Source organism: Pogonomyrmex barbatus, unplaced genomic scaffold (genome assembly GCF_055798465.1).
Source record: "Pogonomyrmex barbatus isolate J1 unplaced genomic scaffold, ASM5579846v1 scaffold17, whole genome shotgun sequence".
In the NCBI taxonomy this organism is placed as follows: Eukaryota; Metazoa; Arthropoda; class Insecta; order Hymenoptera; family Formicidae; genus Pogonomyrmex; species Pogonomyrmex barbatus.
The window spans coordinates 5,217,865-5,242,571 of record NW_028297113.1 but is presented as its reverse complement, the minus strand read 5'-3'; the positions used below and the strand labels follow the sequence as shown (position 1 = coordinate 5,242,571).

The 24,707-nt window shown below is 35.1% G+C and overlaps 4 protein-coding genes across 8 annotated transcripts; 2 read left to right on the top strand and 2 right to left on the bottom strand.

The window, feature by feature from the left end:
• Nucleotides 1–1,899: 1,899 nt before the first annotated feature.
• On the top strand, nt 1,900–3,071 carry LOC105432147 (uncharacterized). Its single transcript, XM_011646811.3, has 3 exons — nt 1,900–2,029; nt 2,171–2,488; nt 2,727–3,071. Exons 1-3 carry the CDS (start codon nt 2,018–2,020, stop codon nt 2,913–2,915), a joined length of 519 nt encoding a protein of 172 aa, XP_011645113.2. The 5' UTR covers nt 1,900–2,017; the 3' UTR covers nt 2,916–3,071.
• A 283-nt stretch (nt 3,072–3,354) lies between these two features.
• LOC105432146 (MYG1 exonuclease) lies at nt 3,355–5,177 on the bottom strand. 3 transcript variants are annotated; one of them, XM_011646809.3, is made up of 6 exons: nt 4,994–5,174; nt 4,708–4,921; nt 4,488–4,583; nt 4,168–4,404; nt 3,892–4,093; nt 3,355–3,796 (listed from the first exon to the last, which is right to left on the bottom strand). In XM_011646809.3, exons 2-6 carry the CDS (start codon nt 4,824–4,826, stop codon nt 3,437–3,439), a joined length of 1,014 nt encoding a protein of 337 aa, XP_011645111.2. In that variant the 5' UTR covers nt 4,827–4,921; nt 4,994–5,174; the 3' UTR covers nt 3,355–3,436. The 3 variants fall into 3 exon arrangements, with proteins under 3 accessions (XP_011645111.2, XP_011645112.2, XP_011645110.2); XM_011646810.3 differs by having other exon boundaries at nt 4,708–4,914; XM_011646808.3 differs by having other exon boundaries at nt 4,708–5,177.
• Nucleotides 5,178–5,311: 134 nt separating this feature from the next.
• On the top strand, nt 5,312–6,665 carry LOC105432145 (apoptosis regulatory protein Siva). The gene is made up of 4 exons (XM_011646807.3): nt 5,312–5,680; nt 5,778–5,962; nt 6,033–6,184; nt 6,273–6,665. The coding sequence occupies exons 1-4, from the start codon at nt 5,563–5,565 to the stop codon at nt 6,316–6,318; spliced, it is 501 nt and encodes a 166-aa protein (XP_011645109.2). The 5' UTR covers nt 5,312–5,562; the 3' UTR covers nt 6,319–6,665.
• A 1,209-nt stretch (nt 6,666–7,874) lies between these two features.
• Nucleotides 7,875–24,656, bottom strand: ATP7 (copper-transporting ATPase 1). 3 transcript variants are annotated; one of them, XM_089074781.1, is made up of 14 exons: nt 24,218–24,656; nt 23,616–23,670; nt 15,752–16,152; nt 15,228–15,505; nt 14,884–15,105; nt 14,458–14,687; nt 14,212–14,395; nt 13,894–14,127; nt 12,939–13,809; nt 12,275–12,861; nt 11,982–12,185; nt 11,687–11,907; nt 11,386–11,550; nt 7,875–8,766 (listed from the first exon to the last, which is right to left on the bottom strand). In XM_089074781.1, exons 1-14 carry the CDS (start codon nt 24,273–24,275, stop codon nt 8,634–8,636), a joined length of 3,843 nt encoding a protein of 1,280 aa, XP_088930907.1. In that variant the 5' UTR covers nt 24,276–24,656; the 3' UTR covers nt 7,875–8,633. The 3 variants fall into 3 exon arrangements, with proteins under 3 accessions (XP_088930907.1, XP_088930909.1, XP_088930908.1); XM_089074783.1 differs by lacking the exons at nt 23,616–23,670; nt 24,218–24,656 and adding an exon at nt 22,170–22,366; XM_089074782.1 differs by lacking the exons at nt 23,616–23,670; nt 24,218–24,656 and adding an exon at nt 17,509–17,588.
• Nucleotides 24,657–24,707: the final 51 nt, after the last annotated feature.

Genomic DNA, 24,707 nt, shown 5'->3' with positions numbered 1-24,707 from the left:
AAAATTTCTCGTCTGATTTTGGAACGAGGGAAATGCGAATTCTTCGTATTTAATAATAAAGTGATTGTCGAAATTAACATAACATTCCGGACAGCGTCATTTATTACAGAATCATATGTGTCGTAGATACTACGTATTGTAGATGTATTTTGTTTTGCATAAAAGACTCTTGTTAATTTCGAATATATTTTAAATATATCTTAATTTTTATATTGCACACCGCGATGATCCCAACATCGATTTTCGTAAGTGACCTAGTTATGATTGCTCATTAATTATTTATTAAATTAGTTAAAATGATTTTAGTAATTAACAAGTTGTGTTAATTCGCATTTATGTACGCGCGAATCATAAGGTTAACAATTCGCCATTATGTGCAAATATGTCTTACCACTCGGGCGTTGCTCAACGAACGTTACGTTACGTTGGCGTATAATGAATTAATGTAATGCTTGTGTTACGATTTACTACATTTCTATTTAATAAATAGAACAGATATGAATCGCTTAAATAAATATTAACAAGATGTAGCTCTGCGAGTTTCAAGTCTTCTGAAACTGAAAGCCCCTTTAAATAGAACTGTGAAAAATGTCTAGAAAATATTTTTTTTCGATATACGCCGTAATTAATATGTCTTAATTTCCACAGAAGGAGGAAATAATGTTTTTTTTATTTTCTTATCGTCTTATCCGAAATGATAAGAATCACCTTAATTTCGAGTGAAAAGATAAAATCTTCTTTTAGCTTCTCGAAAATATCTTCTCGCGAAATATTTGCGGGCTTACATGAACCCGGCACAAAGAGAGTTTCGTCAGGAAGTGAGACCTTGAGGAAGCGGAATTTTCGACGAGCAAAAAGACGCGTCTCCGCACCTGCCGGTTACACATCGAACACCCGTTAAAAGAAGCTGATCCGTCCTGATCATCCAGGAAAAGTCCCGAGGACGCGTGGCCGACCTTCACTTCAATTGGTCTCTTTTTCTACGTCGCACTTCATACATTTTAATTGCGCCTTGTCCCTTCCTTTCCTTTCCAGTCTTTCGGCAGCTTCGCTTTGATACCGGCAAGGACGGCCGTTGATCGGCCATACCTGAGAATATATCGAAAAGTTATAGTAACGCGGTGAACGGGAATCTCTTTCCCGCCATGCGGCGGCACGGCTTGTTGAATCCTTCTTTTTTGCAAAGAATTTTTCTTGCTAGATAGGAATCTATCGATAAGACTTGGAATACCGACAGGTAGAATCATAAATAATTGCATTTTTATACCGTTTATTATTATGCTTTTTAAATACGTAAACATAGCGAAGATCATGAAATTGTTAAGTTTAATAATAATAAAAAATTCAGTGGTTTATATTAAATAATACCTGCACGTTAAATTACATGTAAAATTCAGTAGAAAAACTAACATATTTATTTTCATTTTAATCGTCGGGATATCGCTCATCAATTAAGCCTCATTTAGCACGCTAAATTCATAAATGGATGCTCTCGCGTATTGTGATTATACGTCCATGAGAGGAACGCTCATTATTTATTATTTTCGCGGTAATAAACAACCTTTATGGTCCGAATTACCTTCCGCACGATCTATCTTGCAAAAAAAAAAAAAAAGTAACCGACCCTTCATGCGGCGAATCAGTTCCTATTAACTTCGCCAGGCCCTTGGCTTCAGTGGTCGCTCTTGACGATGATGGAAAGTATGAAAAAGAGCCGGCTAACGATGCTGGAAGACGGTGCAGGACTGACCTCGGCGATGCGTCCAGATCTGAGGAGAGGTGTATCCCTCCCCAGGCAGATTCAGACGGTGGCAGGGCCTCATTAACGTAATGTCAATGTCAGCACTTTGAGGTATAACACTTGCTGCAGGGCGTGGTCCCCTCCTACGGGTCGACGACTCCCTACCAGGATTCACATATATAAAAGGGGATCCGTGCCTCACACGGTACATAGCAGTCCATACCTCAGGGTGAATACTGGTAATCATCCAGCAGCGTCCTACCACACTAATAAGATATGAAGGCTATCGTAAGTATATTTGGTGCAGATATTCTTTAATTCTTTCCATAGTTAGGCTTTTCTAATTTATAGAATGAAAATGAAAAAAAAATTCCTCGTAAATATTTGGAATAATTACACGAGAAAATCACTCGTGCATTCATCTTACAGATTGTTCTATTTGCATTTTGCGCCCTTGCGGCCGCAACGCCGATCTATCCGACATATCACGTCGGTATACCACTTGGACCGGATGGAAAGGTCCTGGACACGCCGGAGGTAGCGCAGGCGAAAGCGGCGCATCTCGCTACTCAGGCCTACGAAGCCGCCAGGAATACGCTCGGCTACGGCTACGCGCCCGCTCTTTATGCACCTGCGGTTTATGCACCTGCAATTACGTATGGCGCACCCGTTGGCACGGATGGCCGAGTGGTAGACACACCTGAGGTCGCCCAGGCCAAGGCTGCCCATCTCGCCGCTCACGCCCAAGTACGACACTCATTTAGAAATTGTGCAAACGGCACGGTCACTCGTGACCGATATTCTTCTTAGTACTGCTCTTTATTATTCCAAGTCGAGAACCAACATTAATCTATGATATAAAACGTAAGACCATAAATTGTGATTTCGCTTATTTCGTTTTGCCTTTGAAATTTGTTTTGATATTTGTTAATTCGTAATTATTTTACATGTCGACAAGCGTTTAATGAAGTATTTGTTCACACAGGAGGCTGCCAAGACAATCGGATTGGTTCCATATGGTGCTCTTGCATACGCCACTTCGCCTGCATTCTACGCTTACAGTTATGCTCCACTTGGACCTGACGGCAGAGTGATCGACACCCCCGAGGTAGCCCAGGCTAAAGCTGCGCACTTGGCAGCGCACGCTCAGGCGGCCGCCCGAAACGCTCATTGACAAATTGGAAAACTATCGGAAATCGCGTATCGATAAAATCAAGCTATGGCTTTCTAATTGCAGAAAAACGTATGGAGTCACATGTGCCATGTATGGATCTGATGTAAAGAATTTTTTATAATAAATGAATCATTTTTAAGTTTCTCTGAAAAAGCATATATTACATCGATATGTTATATCCTTATCAAATCATTCAGATATACTTAATGTACGGCACTTTAAGTTTTGAAGAATCACTAAAATTTTTTTGTCAAACTATAAAAACTTCGCTTCGGATAAATTATATTTAATATATAATATGATGCGAAATATAATATTGACTTCGAGACGAATAACATTCCATGACTATCTAAATTAAAAAATGAATTTTTCTATATTTTTTCTATGATTTGTGAATGTAAAACAGGAAAGGGATTTTTAAATAGAGCAAAATGCATGATTTGGATTTAAAAAAACAAGCTTTCAAAATTATTCAAAAATGATTGTAAAAATCTTAGAGAAAATTAGTAACCTAGACATCATCATTTTATACATTGTACAGCCTTTCCGATTTCAAGCGCTTTGCGCGCCATAGCTAATGCACCATCCTTGGTTTTGTTACCGCCGATAAATCGAACACTATGTACGAATGTGGCGCCTTCAATCCCGCAGGCTTCCACAAGAATGCTATCGCGCAAACCACCCCATGCTTCTGGCAAGAACATCCTACACACAAAACTCCCCGGCGCTTCCGGCATACATTGAACCCTGTAAGAATCTGGATTTTCGAAAATAGTATATTTTATTGACGGCGAGATGTTCATTTCTTTCTCCAATTGAAAAAGATGTTCCTTCCATGGTGCTACTTGCGATAATACTATTATCTCTCCGCTCGGATCGACCTTATGGGAATATTTTATATTAAACAATCAGAAATATATTCAAAAGAAGAATAAAAATGAACAAGAGAAGTCTTATTCCAAGAGAGATATCTTACTTCGAATCGACTCTCCACAGCACGACGCACGATGTCTTTTGCTGGTAACCAAACATTTTTCGTGTACTGTACAAATTCTAAAAATTCTTCCAAAACTAAAGCCATAGCTTTCTCGAATCGTTCCTCAACATCTACATCGTGACTATTCCACTGAGGATTCAGTCTGCCTACGCGAGCGCTTAAATCGGTGACTATTCGATACCTGAAATAAACTTTAACAGATGCAATAATTTCAGGCTTGCCATGCAAAATGTAATGTCACAAGCAACTACTTACAGTGGTTCAGCATCATACATTGGCACGCCATTATCTATGCCATCAATCTCTTTTATCAAAGTGTCATAAACGTGCTTAAAGATCTCATCAATGACTTTGTCCTCCGTTACGTCTGAAAGTACACTCCGTAATATCTCGTGACCATAATGGCAGTAGATCAATCCGGCACTACTTAACTTTATTGTCCAATCATATCCTGGTTTTTTCATAATAGTACTCATTGATTCTTTAAATTCTCTGTTGCACAAAAAAAAACAAGTAACAATGTGACAAAAATTAAAAGATTTCATATAATTTCATTAGAAAATATGATATTTTACCTCATGTGATGGTCGTATCGATGCCTAGAAGGATCATATTCTCCACCAACATCCACCACTATATCACAGGTGTTTAAGATATTTTGATTTCGAGATCTAAAAATGTACCCATTGATTCAATAACTTTTATTTATTTTTTTCAACATATAATTCACGTTATTTAATTTTTTTTAACAATTTTATTTAATGCATTGAACTCTTTGCTTTTAATTATATTTACCTAATTATAGACGCGTTCTTGTATTCTGGCAACAGTTTTAAGAGTGCACAGGCCAAGACTTCATCGCAGTGGAAAGGCCCGTCATGCGTGCCGATTCTCACAACCGAGTTTTTCGACATAGTCCTGAGAACAAAGTCAAACGCGTGCGTCTCCCGCCACAAGAAAAGGTTAGGAAATCTGACTGAACATACGTTTCTTGATGTATGACTAAAAACTCGAATCATTATACTAAATTACATGGCCTGAAATTATACTGAATAAGTAGCATTATTTATTTGATTCTTACTACGTAGCGAAGTGACTTTCAATGAAAAACTAACTATGTACACGAAATTCCTTTAAAATTAGATTTATTACAGATGTATAAACTATAGATAAGATAATAGTGCATATGTGCTTTAAGAGTCGTTTACAACGGGAGTAACAAACCTTAAGCAGTAAGAAAATTGACTAACAAATGATTATTCTTTGATCGTGTTAGTGTCGGTCCACAATAGGTGATTTAAGCTTTAAGACGTAAGAAATTGACCAATTATAATCGAATATGAAAAGAATAATCGACTATGATTGGTCAATTTCTTACGGCTTAAAGATTAAATACTTATTGTGGACCGACACTTAGCTATTTTTTTTTGTATACAGAAGTTCTAAAGTAGTGTAGGATGAATCTTTGCATAAAAGCTTTGCATAAAAAATTAAAAACTATCGGTCGATGAAAAAAAGCGGCATGACAAAACCGACATAATCAGCCTTTATTTCTACGACTTTCCTGTTGCCGCTGTAGAGCTTTACAAACCTAGGAAGCATTACTCTTACGCTATTTTATTAATCTATTTGATCAATTAATGCTGAAAAATGCCGAAACGTGCCTATCCCTTCGAAGAGAATTTGTTGCCACAGATGAAAGTACACGTAGGACAGAAACAAGTGGATAACGGAGTGTCGAGTGATCAGCGGATGAAAGATATTTATGGTGAATATTGAAACATTGCATTGATAATCTGTAGATCTTTAAATCTTATTTTTTTACGTTTTTAAAACTTTATTCAGATCATGAATTTCATTTTCAGATAGAACTCTGAGTTTACTCAAGGCAGGCGCAAAAGCACTTGCTCACAAATTAGACACATCTGCACAGGATTTTGTAGACTTACCTTCACTTGAATCTTCGTTACCTTGTAGATCTACATCCAATTTAAAACAAATGTTGCTAACCAATAAATTGAAATTGAAAACTAACGACAAAGTTATTAATGTAAGTTATGTCGAACATTCGCAATCGATCGACCTTGTGGAATCTTGCTTGATGTTTATCTTTCTCTTAGGATATGCGAGTGGAACTTTGTACGTGTTGCCGGCTGATAGATCGATTTACAGTAAACACATGCCATTATTGTGATCAAGCATTATGTTCTTCCTGTCTATCTATATGCGCTGATTGTTCAGAATTGTTTTGTCAAAACTGTTCTCTACCTGTGTAAGTCTGGTCATACCACTATATAAGCTTTACCTCTATGTATGCTTTAAATATGCATTTGTAATTACATGAAATATTTTTGTTGCAGATATAACTGTAAAGAACAAGTTATGTGCCTTAATTGTTATCGATAACTTTCAAAAAAGAGATATTTTCAAAGAAAAGTTGCTTTTATGAAATTCATCATATGCTTCTATTGCGATTTTATTTGCTTATATAAATCATGCAGTATCACTATTATGAGAATATTAAGAACATGGATAATTTTAGATTACAAAATTCTTGTACAAATAGTATTGAGAATAAGATATTTCAATGATTGTATATAATCCTTACTTATTTTATTAATATTGATTGATAGTTATTTTATATGTAAAAGAGAAATTGTTTACAAATGTATTATAAATACTATTATTATATAATATAGTTTATAAAATAAGATTATAAAAATTATAAAAATAAAGCTTAATTTTTCATACAATTTTCTTTTTCTTATTTGAATGAATAAAAGGGATACAATATTTTTTATAGTCTGAAATTTCTCTAAACGAAACATGTTGCGAAATATATTAAAATGATAATAAAAAACGAATCATGAGAAAAAAAATTTCATTTCACAAAAATAAAAAAAGCGTCAAATTATCTTACTGTCTGATATGAAATTGAGACTGATAGCGAGTTTAACATATCGATTGTTTCATCACTATAAAGATAAAAGGTAATAATATTATTTAAAAAGGAGAATGAAGTGCCTGTGTAACAGGTATTACGAATTATAATATAATTATATATAATAATAATGTGAATAATTTCACATGTTTTAAACATTCTATCTAGATCTACTATATCTGATACTTCACATTCATATTATATATATTATACATTCCTTTCATATTATATATTCCTTTATTAATAGTACAAGTACTCTTCACAGAAACATGATTGTGGATCAATGCAGAGAATAATTTCAGCTAATATTCTATATGTCTGCTTTTAAAAATTCATTGCAACTAATAGATTCCAATTAATTCTTAATGTTCAATAAATAATTTATCCCATAATATTTTATCCCAAAATAATACATCATCTAATATTAATATATGGGAAAAACTATGTCAGAAGTATATGGAAAAAACTTTGTGAGAAGCATATAAGAAAAACTATGTGGGAAGTATATGGAAAAAACTTTGTGGGAAGCATATGGAAAAAACTATGTGGGAAGTATATGGGAAAAACTATGTGGGAACTAGATGGGAAAAACTATGTGGGAAGAAGATGGGAAAAACTATGTGAGAAGAAGATGGGAAAAATTATATGGGAACTTGATGGGAAAAACTATGTGGGAAGAAGATGGGAAAAAATATGTAGAAGAAGATGGGAAAAACTATGTGGGAAAAAGATGGGAAAAGCTATGTGGAACTACATGGGATAAACTATGTGGACATTAAATGGGAAAAACTATGTGAGAAGAATATGGGAAAAATTATGTGGGCTCTAAATGAGAAAAACTATGTGGGAAAAACTATATGGGAAGTATATGGAAAAAACTTTGTGGGGAAGCATATAGGAAAAACTATGTGGGAAGTATATGCGAAAAACCATGTTGGAAGTATACGGAAAAAACTTTGTGGGGATGCATATGAGAAAAACTATGTGGGAAGCACATAGTAATAATTTCTAAAGCTAGGAATTTTCTTTAAAACATAAACAGTTTATTTATCAGAAGAATTTCCATTGTTTATAAAAAAACACATTAGCCAGATTTTAAATATTATTTAATAAATCTATATTTAATTCACATTGCAAATAATTCGTAGACATTTTTTAATATTAAAATTTTTTTAATTTTTAAATTTTACATATTCCAAACTGTCTTTATTTATAAAACGTATTCTAATAATCGTATATATATAAAACGAAAAAGTACGTATATAATTTATTGTAATATATAAAATGCATTCCTCATGGAAAACGCGTATATTTTTTAGTTTAGTTATTTTATAGATGTAATTTTAAGATATAATTTTTTTTTATTTATCATTTGAATTAAGTACAACTGTATGTAATGTATAATGAGAAAATAATTGAATAAAATTTATGGTTGTTAATTATATTAAAAAGAAATACTTTTATCAAAATATTCATATATAAATAAATTTCGGCACATTATATATCTTAACATATAAAGTATATAAAAATATAATATATATAAATCAATCGGTTCATTTGAATATAAATATCATTCAAAACAATTCGCAAAACAACAAAGTCTTGTATACTATCTTGCGATTATTATAACAGAATTATTAGTTGATTATTTATACAATTTCTTCTATTAGCTTTAATACTATTATAAAACAGTATTAAAAATATTGGTAACATTCAATTGATTTGCTACAAAATATAAGCTAATAGAAAAAATATTCGTCAAATAATACTTAAATAAGACTCATACGGGAGTTATGTCCATAGAATTCTTCATATTTTTACGATAATTCGAAAAATCCACGGCCAAATCAATTTCATCTATTTCCTCACCAAGAAGATGGCCTTCTACCTCGAGTTTTGACTTTCCAAATATTCTGGAAATAAATTTCGTGATGCGCAAAAACATATTAATCAGTTCGCTATCGAATAATAATAACTAAGCTACGAGGGTAGTCTGAAAAGTTTTGAGTCTTAACATGAAGATGACGTTACTCGTCAACCACCGTCTAGTACAATAGTATATGTTTTGAAAGACTTTTGTGAAAATTTCAGCCATTTTGGATGCTCACTTGTTGTTTGACAGTCGTTTGTATCAGTCGATGTCAGTGTTTTTATAAAAATGGAAAAAGTTGAATATCGTGCCGTGATCAAATTCTTACATTTGAAAGGCAATACGCCTGCGCAAATTAAAATCGAGTTGGACGCTGTTTACGGGGACTCTGCCCCATCATATGCCACCGTAAAAAGATGGGCAGCTGAATTTAAACGTGGTCGTACCAGCTTGGCTGATGATGAGCGTTCGGGACGGCCAAAAACTGCGACCACCGCTGATAACATCGAAAATGTTCACCAAATGATACTGGACGACCGTCGAATCAAGATTAGAGAGATAGCAGAAGCTATGGGCATATCGAAAGAACGCGTTTGTCATATATTAACTGAAGAATTGGATATGCGCAAGCTATTCGCGCGTTGGGTGCCACGCTTGCTCACTTTGGACCAAAAACGAATTCGAATGAACATTTCCAAGGCCCTGTTGGAGCGGTTCAAGCGAAATGAGTCAGATTTTTTGCGTCGATTCATAACTGTAGATGAAACTTGGATCCACCACTACATTCCATCAGAGACAAAAGAACAGTCAAAACAATGGACTGCAAAGGGTGAACCTGCTCCGAAAAAGGTGAAGACGGTTCCATCAGCTGGGAAGATAATGGCGACCGTTTTTTGGGATAGTCACGGAATTGTGTGTATCGACTATCTTGAAAAAAGTAAAACAATAACGGGAGCGTATTACGCATCATTACTTGATAAGCTGAAGGCAGAAATTGCAAAAAAACGGCCGCATTTGAGGAAGAAAAAAGTGCTGTTCCATCAAGACAACGCACCTGCTCACACTTCGGCGGTCGCCATGACCAAAATTCACGAACTGCACTTCGAATTGGTTGACCATCCACCGTATTCACCAGATCTGGCCCCCAGCGACTTTTTCCTGTTTCCTAAGCTTAAAGCTTCGCTTGGAGGACAGAGATTTTCATCGAACGAGGAGGTCATCGCATACGTAAATGCCTATTTTGCGAAGCAAGACGCCAACTACTATTTGGAAGGGTTAAAGAGGTTAGAATATCAATGGGAAAAGTGTATCGACTTAAAAGGAGATTATGTTGAAAAATAATACTATATTTGAAAAAATACTTGTTTCTATGTTAGGCTCAAAACTTTTAGGACTACCCTTGTATATAACACAATAAAATGTTAGTACATGTTAATTTCTTTTAAATTTACAATTCAATAAATTATATATTTGTTATATTTCCCGATAAAACATGAATTAAAATTGAGATCTTTTTGTGTAAAATATAATTAGATGTTAGATGAATAAATAGCCTTTACCATAAATGAATTAGTTGTAAGCAGGATTAGGTATAATAATTAAAAATGCATATATAAGTTTATCCATCAAAAATATTTGTACGGTAAAGTTAAATACATTGTATCCAATAATTTTCTTTAAAGATTGCATAGCAATCCATTTACATTTTATTCATTACATCATAATTTTATTCATTATTACTTATTTATTATTTATTATAAAGAATTATATTTGTAATAATTTTAATTATATAATACATTTCTTCTTCGAGCGAGAACATTTTTTTTCTCAGTCTTATATTCTGTTATAAGTAACGAACCAGTATTTGCAGAGAATAAGCAAAATTTTTATAACATTAAAATAAAGTTTTTTTTATATAAAGAAATATAATGTAATTATAATTTCAATCAACTCTAAACAAAATCATTAAAAGCAAAAGTAATGTAACTTTATACATGAAATCTCGTATATCTAGTTTGATTTGAAGGAACACATTACACATGTAGAATGATTCTTACTTATTCAGTATTGGTATTCATAATTTTTTTTAAGATAAAAACTTAGATTTTTGATATCTCCGAAAAATCATGAAAGTTAAAAAAATACGTTTAAAAATTATGTGAATTACATTTTTCATTCAATGAGAGCAAATTTGATCTCGTTGGCATTATAAAATATATAATTAATATAATTATATATATTACGTATATATATTACATATATAATTATATTAATTATGTTATATTAATTTAATTAAGAATCATTCTATATATAAATATCTAAAAAGCATAAATTATATTTACAAGAAAATCAAATTTGTCAAATATGCTTAAATTATAAGTTATTTACAAAGCAATACATATATAATTATTAATTAAATACAGTTGATGTCCTATTAATGTTATTCGCAAACATAATAATAATTATTTATAAATCAATTTAATAAGCGATAGGGAAGAGCATAAGATGCATTATCAAAAATAATTGCCATTTTGTACGTGGTTAGTATAAGAAATAATGACTTTTTCCCAAAAATAACATCAATTAGTTATACATGATGTTAAGCTATGAGTTATTACAGTCTTGGGAGACATTCGAAAGCAACATATTCGTTTGCCTATACCTGGACAATGTGGAAGTCGATCTGTTCATAACTGGCATGACCGAATCATCTAGTCCACGATGGAGTGATATCGCGTCCATATCGATCATTCGCGCTGTAGAATGAGCATGCATAGCTGCTAAGTATTCCGAAGTTTCCAACGTGGCTTTAGTTGGTTTATGGTAACTGCACAGATGATTAGTGAACACATTAAAATCCTACTATAAACCAACTATAAAATAAAAATCTTCCTTTCTTAGAGATTTTACATTATAAATATTTTAAATGATTAAATTCACAATAAATACAGGTAAAAACTTACAGTTTCAATAATAAGGAACTTCCTACCACCGAAACGCTACTTAAAGCCATGGCAGCAGAGGACATCCACGGCTGTAAAAAGAAACCGAAGGAGCTGAATACCCCGGCAGCTATGGGAATGCCCAGAAGATTGTAGATACTAGCGAATAAGAAATTCGATCTTATTCTAAAGACTGTCTTCCTTGACAAATCTAAACACGCAATTACGTCCAGAAGATCGTTCTGCAAAAAATTCAACAGTCCTTTCGTATAACAACTCATAAAATATATTACTTTTACTTATTTATATGACTTACGCGCATCAGAACTACATCGGCAGCCTCTACAGCGACATCCGTGCCCGACGCGATAGCGATACCGACATCTGACTGAGCTAGAGCCGGACTGTCATTGACACCGTCACCCACCATGGCGACTCTCAAACCCTGATCTTGCAGTCGCTGAATTTTAGCGACCTTGTGTGATGGTAATACCTCCGCGAAAACTCTGTTGATGCCGACCTATATATCCCAAGAAGCAAAGCCAATAAAAATTAATTTTTACCGTAAAAATTAAATCTTTTATATACAATAAAATGTCATCTGTATACCTGTCTAGCGATTGAAGCTGCGGTTTTCCTATTATCGCCTGTCAACAGAATCACCTGTAATCCCATTTTCTTCAACGTGTAAACCGCGAGATGCGCTTCGGGTTTCACCGTGTCGGCCACACTGACCATGGCAACTAGAATGCTGTTCACTGCGACTAGGACAGCAGTGTGCCCTAGATCTTCTTCATTGATCATCCTCATGTCAACCTCTTGCGGAATATTAATCGCGTTCCGACGCATCCATTCCCGATTACCAATGCAAACTTCATACGTATCGTCGGCAGTGTTTCGATCACCGTGTGAATCGGGACTTAAAAGTAATTCTAGATCTAAATTTTGTCTATCTTGCGTTGATTCGGTGATTGGCACGTTGTCGATGGGCACATCGTTGAGATTGTAGGTTCCAGCCGGTGCATTGTTTGTCTGATTCATGTAATTGATGATCTTCTCGGATTTCAGTGCGTCAGATAGTGCAGCGTTCAAATGAGATACTTTACATTTTAAACCGCAGCCAGCGACCGCTTGAAAGTTTGTGCATTGTCCGGTAGCAGTCGAGCTGATTGTGTTTTTTACGTAGCGTACAATTGCTTTTAAAAGAATTAATAATTATTACGCGTTTCAACGTAATTGTATATACGGAAAGCAAGATATTTAATATATTTACCTGATGCAATGGGATGTTCGCTGTTTATTTCCGCCGTGCCGACGATCAGCAGCAACTTCGCCAATGAACAGATCTTTTCGTTCACGAACAAACCGATCTTAGTTACAATTGGCATTCCATGCGTCAATGTGCCCGTTTTGTCGAAGACAATGCATTTGACCTTGTGGGCATTTTCTAATGGTTCGGCGCCCTTGATCAGGATGCCGTTCAATGCACCCACACCTGTGCCGACCATAACTGCGGTTGGTGTAGCTAGGCCAAGAGCACAGGGGCAAGCAATTGCGAGTACTGCCAGGGCACTTCGAAAGGCATACTGAAATATGATCTCCTCGCGGTTCATACCATGTTTTTTAATCTGATCATTGTGTGATATGGGCAGTTGCTCAACGTTCATGTAACCGACAATAATCCAGATTATCAAAGTTATTACGGAGACCACTATAACCAAAGGTATGAAATAGCCAGCTATCTTATCAGCCAGTTGTTGAATCGGTGCCTTGTTCGTTTGTGCTTCTTCAACCAAACGAACAATCTGTGCCAGCGTCGTGTGCTCGCCCGTGTGTGTGGCGGTGATCAGCAATGGTCCATTCTGATTGATCGATCCACCAATCACCACTGAACCCTTCTTCTTCGGTACCGGCATGCTCTCGCCCGTGATTAGACTCTCATCACAGGTTGACTGACCAGACAGCACGCGGCCATCGACCGGTACTTTCGCACCTTGAACTACCTTCAGCACGTCTCCACGTTGCACCAGGTCGATGCTTATCAATCGCTCCGACAATATTTCATTATTGGGTCCTAGAGAAATTAACACTGCGTCCGTGGCTTTTAAAGACAGCAATTTCGAGAGAGCTTCAGATGTTTTTCCCTAAAAGCAAAATATATTTTAGAATTACTTTTATATATTTTAGATACTTTTTTGAGAAAAAAATATTCAACCGTGATAAAATACCTTCGCTATATGTTCGAGCCATCTTCCAAAACTGATGAAGACTAGAAGCATTGGTGGAGTATCAAAGAACGTCTGTGGACTGATATTCTCTTGCATTATCATAGCGGCAGTGAGGACAGCGATAGAGTAGAGATACGAGATCGTGGTAGTCATTGAGATTAAGACATCCATGTTGGTTGTACCATGTTTCAAGGCTTTATAGGCTTGCACATAGAAGTGCCAACCGCCAAAAAACTGCGCAATAATATAAACAGTTAATTCAAATCGCATACAGTGGATTACAATAAGAGTGAATGTCCGTTATCTTTTTGCGCATACCTGCACTGGTGTGGAGAACAAAAAGAGTAGCAGATTTTCCCAAGACAGACCAGGTACTATACAACACATTTCTTCATGTGTCTTACCGATCATGATTATCATGAAATATATCATTGCTATCATACATGGAACTCCGAAGATCAATGATACCAAGAACGCTGTTCGCCATTTGCTTATCTCTTCTCTGCGACACACAATGACCATTAATTAACTTTTACACATATCGCATACAAAATTGTTACTTACTTTTGGTCTAAGTAATCTCTATTCTCCTTATCTCGATTGCTAAATAGACTGGCCGTGAAACCTAATTTATTGATACATTCAATGATATCTCTGGCACCGGTTTTTTCCACATCATACTTGAACTTGCCCCGCTGTGTTGCAAGAGCGACCATTGCTGATCGTATACCAGGTAACTTCTTCACCGTCGATTCTATTTTATTTACGCACGATGCGCACGTCATACCCAAGATCTGAAATAAAGTTGATCAAGAACGCTTCCACAAGTAATGCATATAAAGTAATCATAAATCTTTAATTTTCTACATAAATTTACATTCTTTATTCCAAGAGCGTTCGAAAATTGCACATTATATAGACAAGCAGAATTTATTTCCAAAATTCAAACTAAACAAACACGGCGATGTTATACTTCAAATCTTCAACTACCTTTAATTCGACTTCGTCTTCTCCAGTTCCAGATTCTTCGATTAAGGTCGTAGGAAAACCCAATTCCGATATACTGGAAGCAATATCCGTCGCTCTTATCTTGTCGGCATCATATATGACTTCTGCTTTGGCAGCCATCAGAGCCACCAATATGCTGTTTACGCCGTATAGTTTCTTGCAGTGTTTCTCTATCGCGGCGACGCAGGAAGCGCAAGTCATACCCTTTTTCATAAACAAACGAATTCATTATCCGATCCGTTTATTATTGGTATATGAAAAATTTGTGAATGTGGATAAAGAATATTACTAAAAAATATTATAAAATATTATAAAGTATAACGTACCGTTATATGCAGAAAGCATTTTGATGATTGTTCTTTGATATCACCAACGCCATTCGCTTGTAGCATCAGATCTGCTTTCTTGTTTTTATTAACAACAGTATCTGATTGAGATTTCACAGCCTTATCGTTCGCTTTTACATACGCGGTAAAGCCCATGTCTTCTACATACATTGTTATTTGATTGGCTGTTACGTCACTGCTATTGTAAGAAACTCTGGCTTCCTTGTTCTCCAGGCTAACGTTCACATTCTTTATACCAGGTTTTTCAGACAGAACACCTGCGGAAGAAAACATGGCCAATGTTTAGAACCAATGTCGAATAAATGCGAAAATTTATATGTTCTTAAATATATAAATCAAAAATAAAATTTCAAACTAAGAAAATCAAACAGCTGTGCTATTTGCATGAATAGAGTAATTTTTTTTCTAAATGGGAACAAAAATTTCCAAAGATACTGGAAACTGAACCACGAGCGCATCCTCCCGGATTTTTAATTTTGTACTTTGTACGCCTTCGTACTCACCGGTGATGTTTTTAACGCACGACATACATGTCATTCCGTCTATATGTATACTACAGGTACTGACGACGGGGATGTTTGCTTCGTTCTTCATGTCGTTGGACGTCAGTAAGTTAACGGTGAACCCCATATCCTCAATTGCTTCCGCTAATTCTTGTGGCGTGGTCTCATGCGTCTTGTATTCGATGTAGCCGGCCTTTTCTTCCAGGACCACCCTGATACTGACGACATCAGGCCGCTCGCCGATCATCCCTTCGATGTTCCGCACGCAACTCTGGCAGGTCATCCCCTGAATTCCGATTTTAATCGTACTGGTCTCCTCCACAAGTTGCCGTGCTTCCAACACACGTGGTACACGCACCAAGTGCGTAGTACCCTCGTAATCGGTGTCATCGTCGCCATCCCTGTAAATTTTCATAATAAATTCAGACATTGCGTAAGATAGCTAATTTAATCTTTAATTTATCTCAGTAAAAGTAAGTACTATAATTAATCTTAATTCGATCTATAAACTCTATATAATGAAATAAATAAAAATATGAATTAATGTAAATTGCGTTAAAATAAATTTTACGCAATAAGAAATAATTTTAAACATCAACTTCTTTTTATTTTTGAAAGTAAAAAATTATTCTTATTACTCTGATTTAATAAATTAGCAATTATTGAAATTCAACACAATGTAATGAATAAACTATAAAAGATACTAATTAATTGATAACTGAATATTACTCACACGCAAAAGTATTTTCAAGAATAACTTATTTTTCATTTTCTAAATAAAATTATTTTATTAAATTAGCAATATGAATGACTTTGTGTTAGATATCATTACTTCTTTTAACAATACGTTTCATATATTTTTGTTTCAACATAGAATGAGACATTACTTGATCGTGTACTTCATCGTCGTAAATCGAATTATTATGACAGTCTTGTAATCTTTATTAAATCGACTTTATTAATATTTTGTTTAGTAATCTCTTTTACGCAATGTTAATTTAAATTTGCGCAATGTATCTAACATGATAAATCGAGAAATCCCATATCCCCACCATAGTCTCGCGAATGAATGACATCATAGATAAAAATGTTGCAAAGGTCTCGGAGAGATTTGACACAGCTAAAAGCACTATTAATTCGCAACATCGTAGAATTTCGAATGTTCAGCATTCATCGTAGTGCAGAAAACAATAGAGAGAATGTTAATCGGTTATCTCTAATTTCGACAAAAATTCTCGCCCCTTTATCTTCAATCCGCGGCTCGCAGATAACGGCGGTGTATGTCGACTACGGAAACAGATTTCTGCGGGCATTACAGAGACAACAATGTTCGGCACAAACAACATGCTACGAACATCATACAGCTGACTTAACGGAATACGAGACAGACGGGGGAGTCATAAATTATACATTTGACATTGAAATACGATCGAGAAGCTGAGAAAAATTAAATATTACGAGTTCCGTTTGCAATTCAATTTCCCGAAACTTACGAGCTTACGTTGCGTTAATCTCGAATTTGGCTAAGAATTATTAAAGAACTCCCAAAATTATTTACCAAATTTCACTGAAGTTTAATTCTCCGTTTTGTCTTGATTTCGAGGTTCGATTTACAAGGAGAGAAGCAATTAAGTCGTAAACAATTTTACAGAAACAATTTGGAGAACAATGGATCTATTGTTTTTTCTTTCTTTAATATATATCTACATAATATTGAAGGATAATTAATAACCGTTGTTGTTCGCCATGAAGCTTACCAGAGAGTGTCGACGGCGCCGTAAGTTTTTCTAAGGAGAGGCAGTTTTTCCTCACCTTTCATCATCGTAGCCGAAAGTTTTGCGTTCGATACTATTAACAATCGTTATGCGTCGTGGTTTCTTATCTGCGTCAATTTAGACTCTCGAATATTATCTATTTCCTATCATACGACAGGTAGATAAGCATGAAAAGTCGAAGAAGTTCGGAACAAAAAAATTCCCAAGTTTGGGAATACTCTCGATAACGCAAGTTAACGCAAGTTTCTTTTAATTCAATCAATAACAAAAAAAAATCTATTTTTAGCAACGTCGGGAAGAAAAAGAAAATGAACAATTCTGGGAAAATAACTACCTTAGAAAAAAGTCTTTAGCCTTATTTACGCGACAAATTCTTCAAGAATAAGCAATATATTATGTATAAAAAAAAAAAAAAAAAAAAAAAAAGATAAATCGATTTTTCTTGTTGGCGAGCAAAAAAGTTCTCGTGATAATATCTCAAGGAAAATTTCTACTTCGTCGTCAGTACATCGTCGCGCTCCGATAAGAGCAGCGATATGGACTCGCGTTACGAAATTAAATTTTAACCACCGTCAATTCACCATAGAAACTTTAATTATCATGCGATCATCTCGAGTGGTCGGAATGCGCCGTGGAAGGAACGTCGAGAACGATCCGGGGATCGTCGATTGCGATCGATCTTCTCTGGGCGTGGGATTTTTTTTCGCTGTGTTGCGCGTTGGTAAAAACGCGATTTATACGATCGTGCAAGTTGAAGTCTCGTCGAAGGCGTCGAAGGCGTACGAGTGGGGTAAACGCAACACCAAATATACGCGATACTCGACGCGAATTGATATCACCGAGCGACTGATAACTCCGGTAATCGGCCTGCCTCCAATCCACGATCCATCGGTTGCTCACGGATCGCTTCTTTTTGCCCACGGCACCTTTTCCGTAGCGTCCGAGCGAGAGAATAAAAGCGCGGACGATCGCGCTAAAGCCGGCTGATGTGCGACCAGCACGTCGCGTACGCGTCGAATGCTGTCCCGAAGGCACCAGAAGAACCGCTCGATGAAGAACCCAAATACTTGGAGTTCCATGGAGCGCGCCCGTCAGGGGATGATCAATCGGATGAAGAATGAACTTTCCCTCCATCATTTTTCCCTCGCCCTCTTTCGATCTCTTTTGACCGTCTATTTTTTGCCAGTGCGAATTAACTTTAATAATCTTGGTTTAATTTATTTCTTATCTTTCTTATTAATTCTAAAAATTAGAAGGAGATAAAGAATAAATTAAAATTAATAGGCATTGGTAAAAATAGAAACAGAAGAAATAATTTTTTCATTTATGTCAGGAATTTATGCTGATTCATGTCTCATAATATAACGATATAATAATATATTTAAAAGGTAGAATACTTTTGGATAATTTTATTTTTATCATTTCAAGTTACTCCCAATTATGCTTGTTAGATATGATTTTCTAATTATATTTTACCGCTGAAATGAAAATATATCTACACAAATTATAATACTATAGAGACTATAATTATTAGAATTACAGAGACCTAATTGCGAATTAATGTAATTGATTACAGTCATATTATTTATTGATGAGCGCGTTCTTAAAATTTAAATACATAATAAAAAAGACAAGAAACATTGTCTGTCACATCATGTCGTGTCATTTTCAAGATGTACGAGCACGAAAGTCTCTTAATCGCTGAACAATGCGGCATTTTATCATGACGGAATCTCAAGTTAAACGGAGTGCACGTGTACGCGATAAGTCGGGCGTTGTCAAGATCGACGTCAAGATCGTGGCATGTTGCAAAGCAAAGAAACTTCTGACTCCTAACGCAACGGTAAATTCTAATCGTACAGGTCATGCATAAACATATCTTGTGCCCACAAGTCGCAGTACCGATCTTAATTTCAACGCACGTCGTGAAAGTTACAACGAGTCGAAGTAAAAGGCTTCCACGCTTTCTGCCCGTGGTAAACTTTCGTTTGGCAAGTTTGTGCATATCATGTATGCACATTGTAGAATAGAACAATAACACGAATAAAAGAAACTAATAAGAATTCCGCAATAATGTTATCGCTTCATTACATCGAGGCGTTTAATATGCTTTGTTGTTTCTGAGAAGACATATCGCGAAATTTTCACAATACTTTTTGTCGCACATAAATATATGTATTATGAAAATAGAAATAGATATCATCATTATTATGAAATTTAAACATAAAAGTAAATCAAAACTTAAGAATATATAAATATCGTTATTTATAAATTAAATAAAAATATATAAATTTTACATAAATATTCTTCAACACGTATAAAAAAAATCTTAAATTTTAACAAATGTATTCTAAGAATTAGACATATTTGTTTTACTTTCGAAAATTTTTAAAGTTTAATAGATATGATACTATACGATGTTTCAGAATCCGATGGAGTAATATGTTATTTTTCTATAGATAATGTTTATCTTTTTCATAAATAAAAACCTGAAAAATCAAGACGTTAATTTCTTGGTTTCAATTCTCTACTGACCCGAGCAATCTATTTTCATATGATATCGAGCGATCTATCTCCATCGTAACATCCTTTAGATTGCGATACATCAGCTTCACTCGATGGACCAACGGACCTCTGAACTTAGTCATCTCGTATTAAATTAAACAACACGATAAGACGCCAGTCTTTCACGTTTCGACGAATAAAATTGTGTATATTTATTTTGTCACATCAAATAATCATATTATTACACGCTTCACGCTTTCTTCCAATTGATTGAAACTTTGATAATTCATAAGACGTAATATTCACGTAAATGAACTACAAATCACATATCAGTGCAAAAATAAAACAGGAACCTCGTGTGACCACGAGCCACGATAATTCATTGAGGTAATCGTCACTGTTCTTCCACGAGTCCTCAAATCTGACAACGAAGCCGCGTTAAATTCCAGATCCATCATTGTTATTACATCGTTACACTTTAAATCAGTCACGCACATCGTAACAACGCTGTATCTAGTCGTAAAAAATTATCTTCTCTGCAAACACACATTTTACAATGCGATGCTCGAGAATTCAGAATGTATGAAGCACGACGAAGACGCGACACCAATCGCGACACGCTGTACGAAAACGGTACATGTTTAATGAGAATAAAGCGAGAGTGGATATTCGGAGGATCAAGTGAGTCAAGTTATCTGAGTCGACTGCTTGGGACAAGTATAACTCGGACGAGAGAGAAAGGCGTGCTCCAGATCGAGATACCTTCCCAGCGAGAACGAAGGGGACTCGATAGTAGTGCGTGACGGAAGGGAAAAGAGAGAGAGGAAAAAAAAAGAAGTTATTGCATGTCTTATTCCGATAATGTTAGAGTGACTTGAAATTCCGGTATCCAATTTCAGAGGAAAAAAGTTTCTCCGAGCGGAATCTTTTAACGCTTTAAGGGGGAATACTTTTTACTATGCGGATTTTTATTACATTTAAAAATTGCCTTTTAAAATGCTGATGTGAAACGAATGTGAAATCAATTTCTGAAAGTATCAAATTTTGTTTATAAAGAAAGAAATACGCAATAAAAAAGAAAAAAGGAAAAGTAAAATAAAGGCTACAGCGATAACATTGTGGATCCAGAAAATTCAAAATCTTACTTGCACAGCGTTTCTTATAAATGTCAAACACTTGCATTTTAAGTATGATTTGTGAAGCAAGAATTAGCATTTCAACCGACTCGTGCAGTTATATATAAAACATTATTTATAAGCTATAAATTAACTGAATTTTCAAGTTGCTGCATTTTAAGGTATCTCTACTAATACTAAACTCTAATACTAAAAATAATTATTCCGTACAAGTTGTAGGTATATGTTAATACATATTAAGTCTTCAAAACCAGATGTTAAATATGCGATAAATATTTTCCGTGAAATAAGATCGTCAAAAGGAATTAAATACAATACGTCTTTGAGAAATCTCGAAGAACTTTATCTAAATAAATTATTCAATTAATTTGAAGTTAATCTTTTGTTGCTGAAAATTTTATAGAACCTTATCTCTCTTCATAAGATCTTAATTTTTAATGTTATCTTTAATTGATCCTATATCTGTCAAATGTATGGCTTGATAACAAAGTTATTCTATTCATATCACACACATGATCTTGCTTAATAGTTCTTAAATTGCGAACTACATATAATGCAACGTCGCAATCGTTGTTTATCTCGAAACGCCGACGATATAACGCGTTTGCGTTTAATAAGTTGAAGTAGTCAAAGGATAAAAATTTTGTCGCAGTCGTGTTTCTTAAAATTTACCTCTGGACTAATGCTAAAGAGCATTAAATTAATATTTTTGTAAATTAACAAATATTTACTTTACAGTCCGTGACCGACGTATGTGGTTGAATCAAATAATATTTCTTTCAATCGAACAGTTTTGTTTTTCTCGGTATAGGAAATTAATGACAAGAATAAAGCATGATTCATTTCGCAGGCAGATGTCGATTGATAGTGCGGGAATCTCTGGGAAAAAAATTCGAAATTCTACAACCACACACACAAACACACACAACACACACACACACACACACACACACACACACACACACACATATACATTCACACACTGTAATTATCTATACTCACCACAAGGCGGGCGTTTCGATTAAAACATTGTATTTCCATGCGTTCTTAGAATTTCGTGCCATTTTGCCACGTCACTCGGGAAATTCTTTCGAATTTTCCGTGAGTTTCTTTTGAATATATGTACTACTATACGACTCACAATTTAGATTCGGTCTTCCTCTGTCTACTACAATCACTTCTGTTTTTTCATTACTTCAGCCGCACCCGGTTCTCATTGAAACGAAACGCACGAGACGATGATTAAGGTTTTCATAATAAAGACGTCACATGTCGTAGATGGATTCGAACGTGGACTGACATTGCACCAGGCGATTCTGTTCACGCGATAACGCAAAAAAAAAAAAAAACGACGAGAAGCACCTGTTAATACATCCACGTTGCACTCCGCGCCGAACGGATTCAGATCAAATGCGATGACAAGACTCCAATTTCGATATTCGATCGGTCCTCCGATTACAAAATGACGTTACGCAGATATCCTTGCAACTATGTTATTAAATAGTGTCATATTCTCGCGCTTGTGATCGTAAACTGCGTTGCCTAACGAAAGAATTCGTTCATCGTTGAACGTTCGGCACTGTATCAAGTCAATACGAACGCGTTTTTATTTATATATTGCAATTTGAAAAATTTAGGAGATTTTCTTAAACGAGATTGATTGAAGTCAGAGCAGCTTGTCTTGTCTAATTTTTACTGGTAATTCTTACTGCTTAGCGCATACTGAACAACTGAGTTGAATCGTTTATTTTCTAACTGATAATAGAGCAATGTGTAACAAAGAGCATTTAAGGTAAACTTGAATCCTCGGTGAAATAATTTAAACGTGACGTCACTAAGTGCGATAACGCAAATAATCATATTCAGTATTGTAACAACTTGTCCCGTTGCTCTATATTAGAATATGATAGAGTCATCAAACTAAACATGACTGATTCACTTTTGTATGTGGTTAATATAAGTAATGAAGAAAGAGAGAGACGCAGAGGGGATCTGCACAGTTGCAGCAGATAAGATAACCCAATGAGAAAATTAGAGTCTCTTTCAAGTCGCAAGGATATTATTACTTTTTACAATATTCCTTTTTGTAAAGATATTAAAAATTGAAGTCAATGTTATAGTCTTTCCGCATGATTCATTGAAACGCTCTATTTATCTCAGGATTTCCAAAGAGTATTAAATAACAATTATATATGTGTGTATATATATATATATATAGAGTTATTAAATTTTTATATTTATATACATAAATGATTCAATGTAACTCAATGTAAAAACCGAAATATATTTAAAATGTAAATAGCAAAACTTCAACTTAGATATCTAATATATATATATATATATATATATATATATATATATATATATTTACTTCTTCAATTTTGTCGTTTTAACGTTTCTTATCGATTTGAATCAGAAAAGATATATATAGAAAATTATTCCACTCACTTTTTCTTTATTGATTGGCTTTCTGCCTTGATATCGCCAGCATCATTTCTCTTCCCTGCAAATAAATTTCATTAAATGATTATAATGTTAATTAATAAATTATATTTGGCCATATTATAACTATAATATACATATGGGTTAGTAATAGATAAGAATATCAGCAAATTGTTGCAAATTAAGTTTAAGATTTTGAAGAAAAAGAGACCTGAATTATTTACTCATATTCATAATATAAATTGTTTTTAATTATTAAACATATTAAACAATTCATGCGTGATTTGGACATAAATGTTATATCATTCTGCTATAATTTAAGACTTTGTAATTTAAGGAAATTAATAATGAATTACATGGCTAGAACTAATCACTCTGCACCGATGAACAGATAAAAGTTTCTCTTACAAAGTCATTAAAAACATAAGATATCTTAATTATCCAAAGATTTAATATAATTATTATCACATTTTTAATAGAATATATTTTATCCATCAAAGCCTATATCGTGCTTTTACACTTTACGCCCGTGCATCTTTCCGTAAAGACTCTTCCTATCACTGGAACAGAGTATAAGGTTACTTTCTAACATACACAGATGAACATACCTCCATTTGTATCTACGTAGTCAGCAATCCTCAAATACTCCTCCTTCACCATCTCCATTCTTCGCTGTAACCAGACGAAGTTCGGACGTGCTGGAGCGAATCATGCCAACTGACCGTCCTCAGCGGTTGCACGCACACATCGGCGAGGGATCCGCGCGCGATGCACCGTGGTCAGGAGCGATCCTTGGGCACGCGTGCACACACGAACACCGGTGTTTCTCGTTCGTCGTATCCGTACCGTCGTATTCGCTATTCGCAATTTATAACCTAAAGCGTCGTCGAACCTCCTCTGGAGCGAAATTCGCACCGCGTGACACCGCGCGTCGTTCGCCGAGCGCGAGCGCGACTATCGTCGACAGAGCAAAAGCGGATTAATCAGCCGCGCAAACGACGCGACGGCAAAATACCCGGAGATGCACGCAACTTGCGTCACGCGCGAGATCAACCCGAGACCAGTATGAACGAACAAAGCGGGAGTTGGACGCGTGAC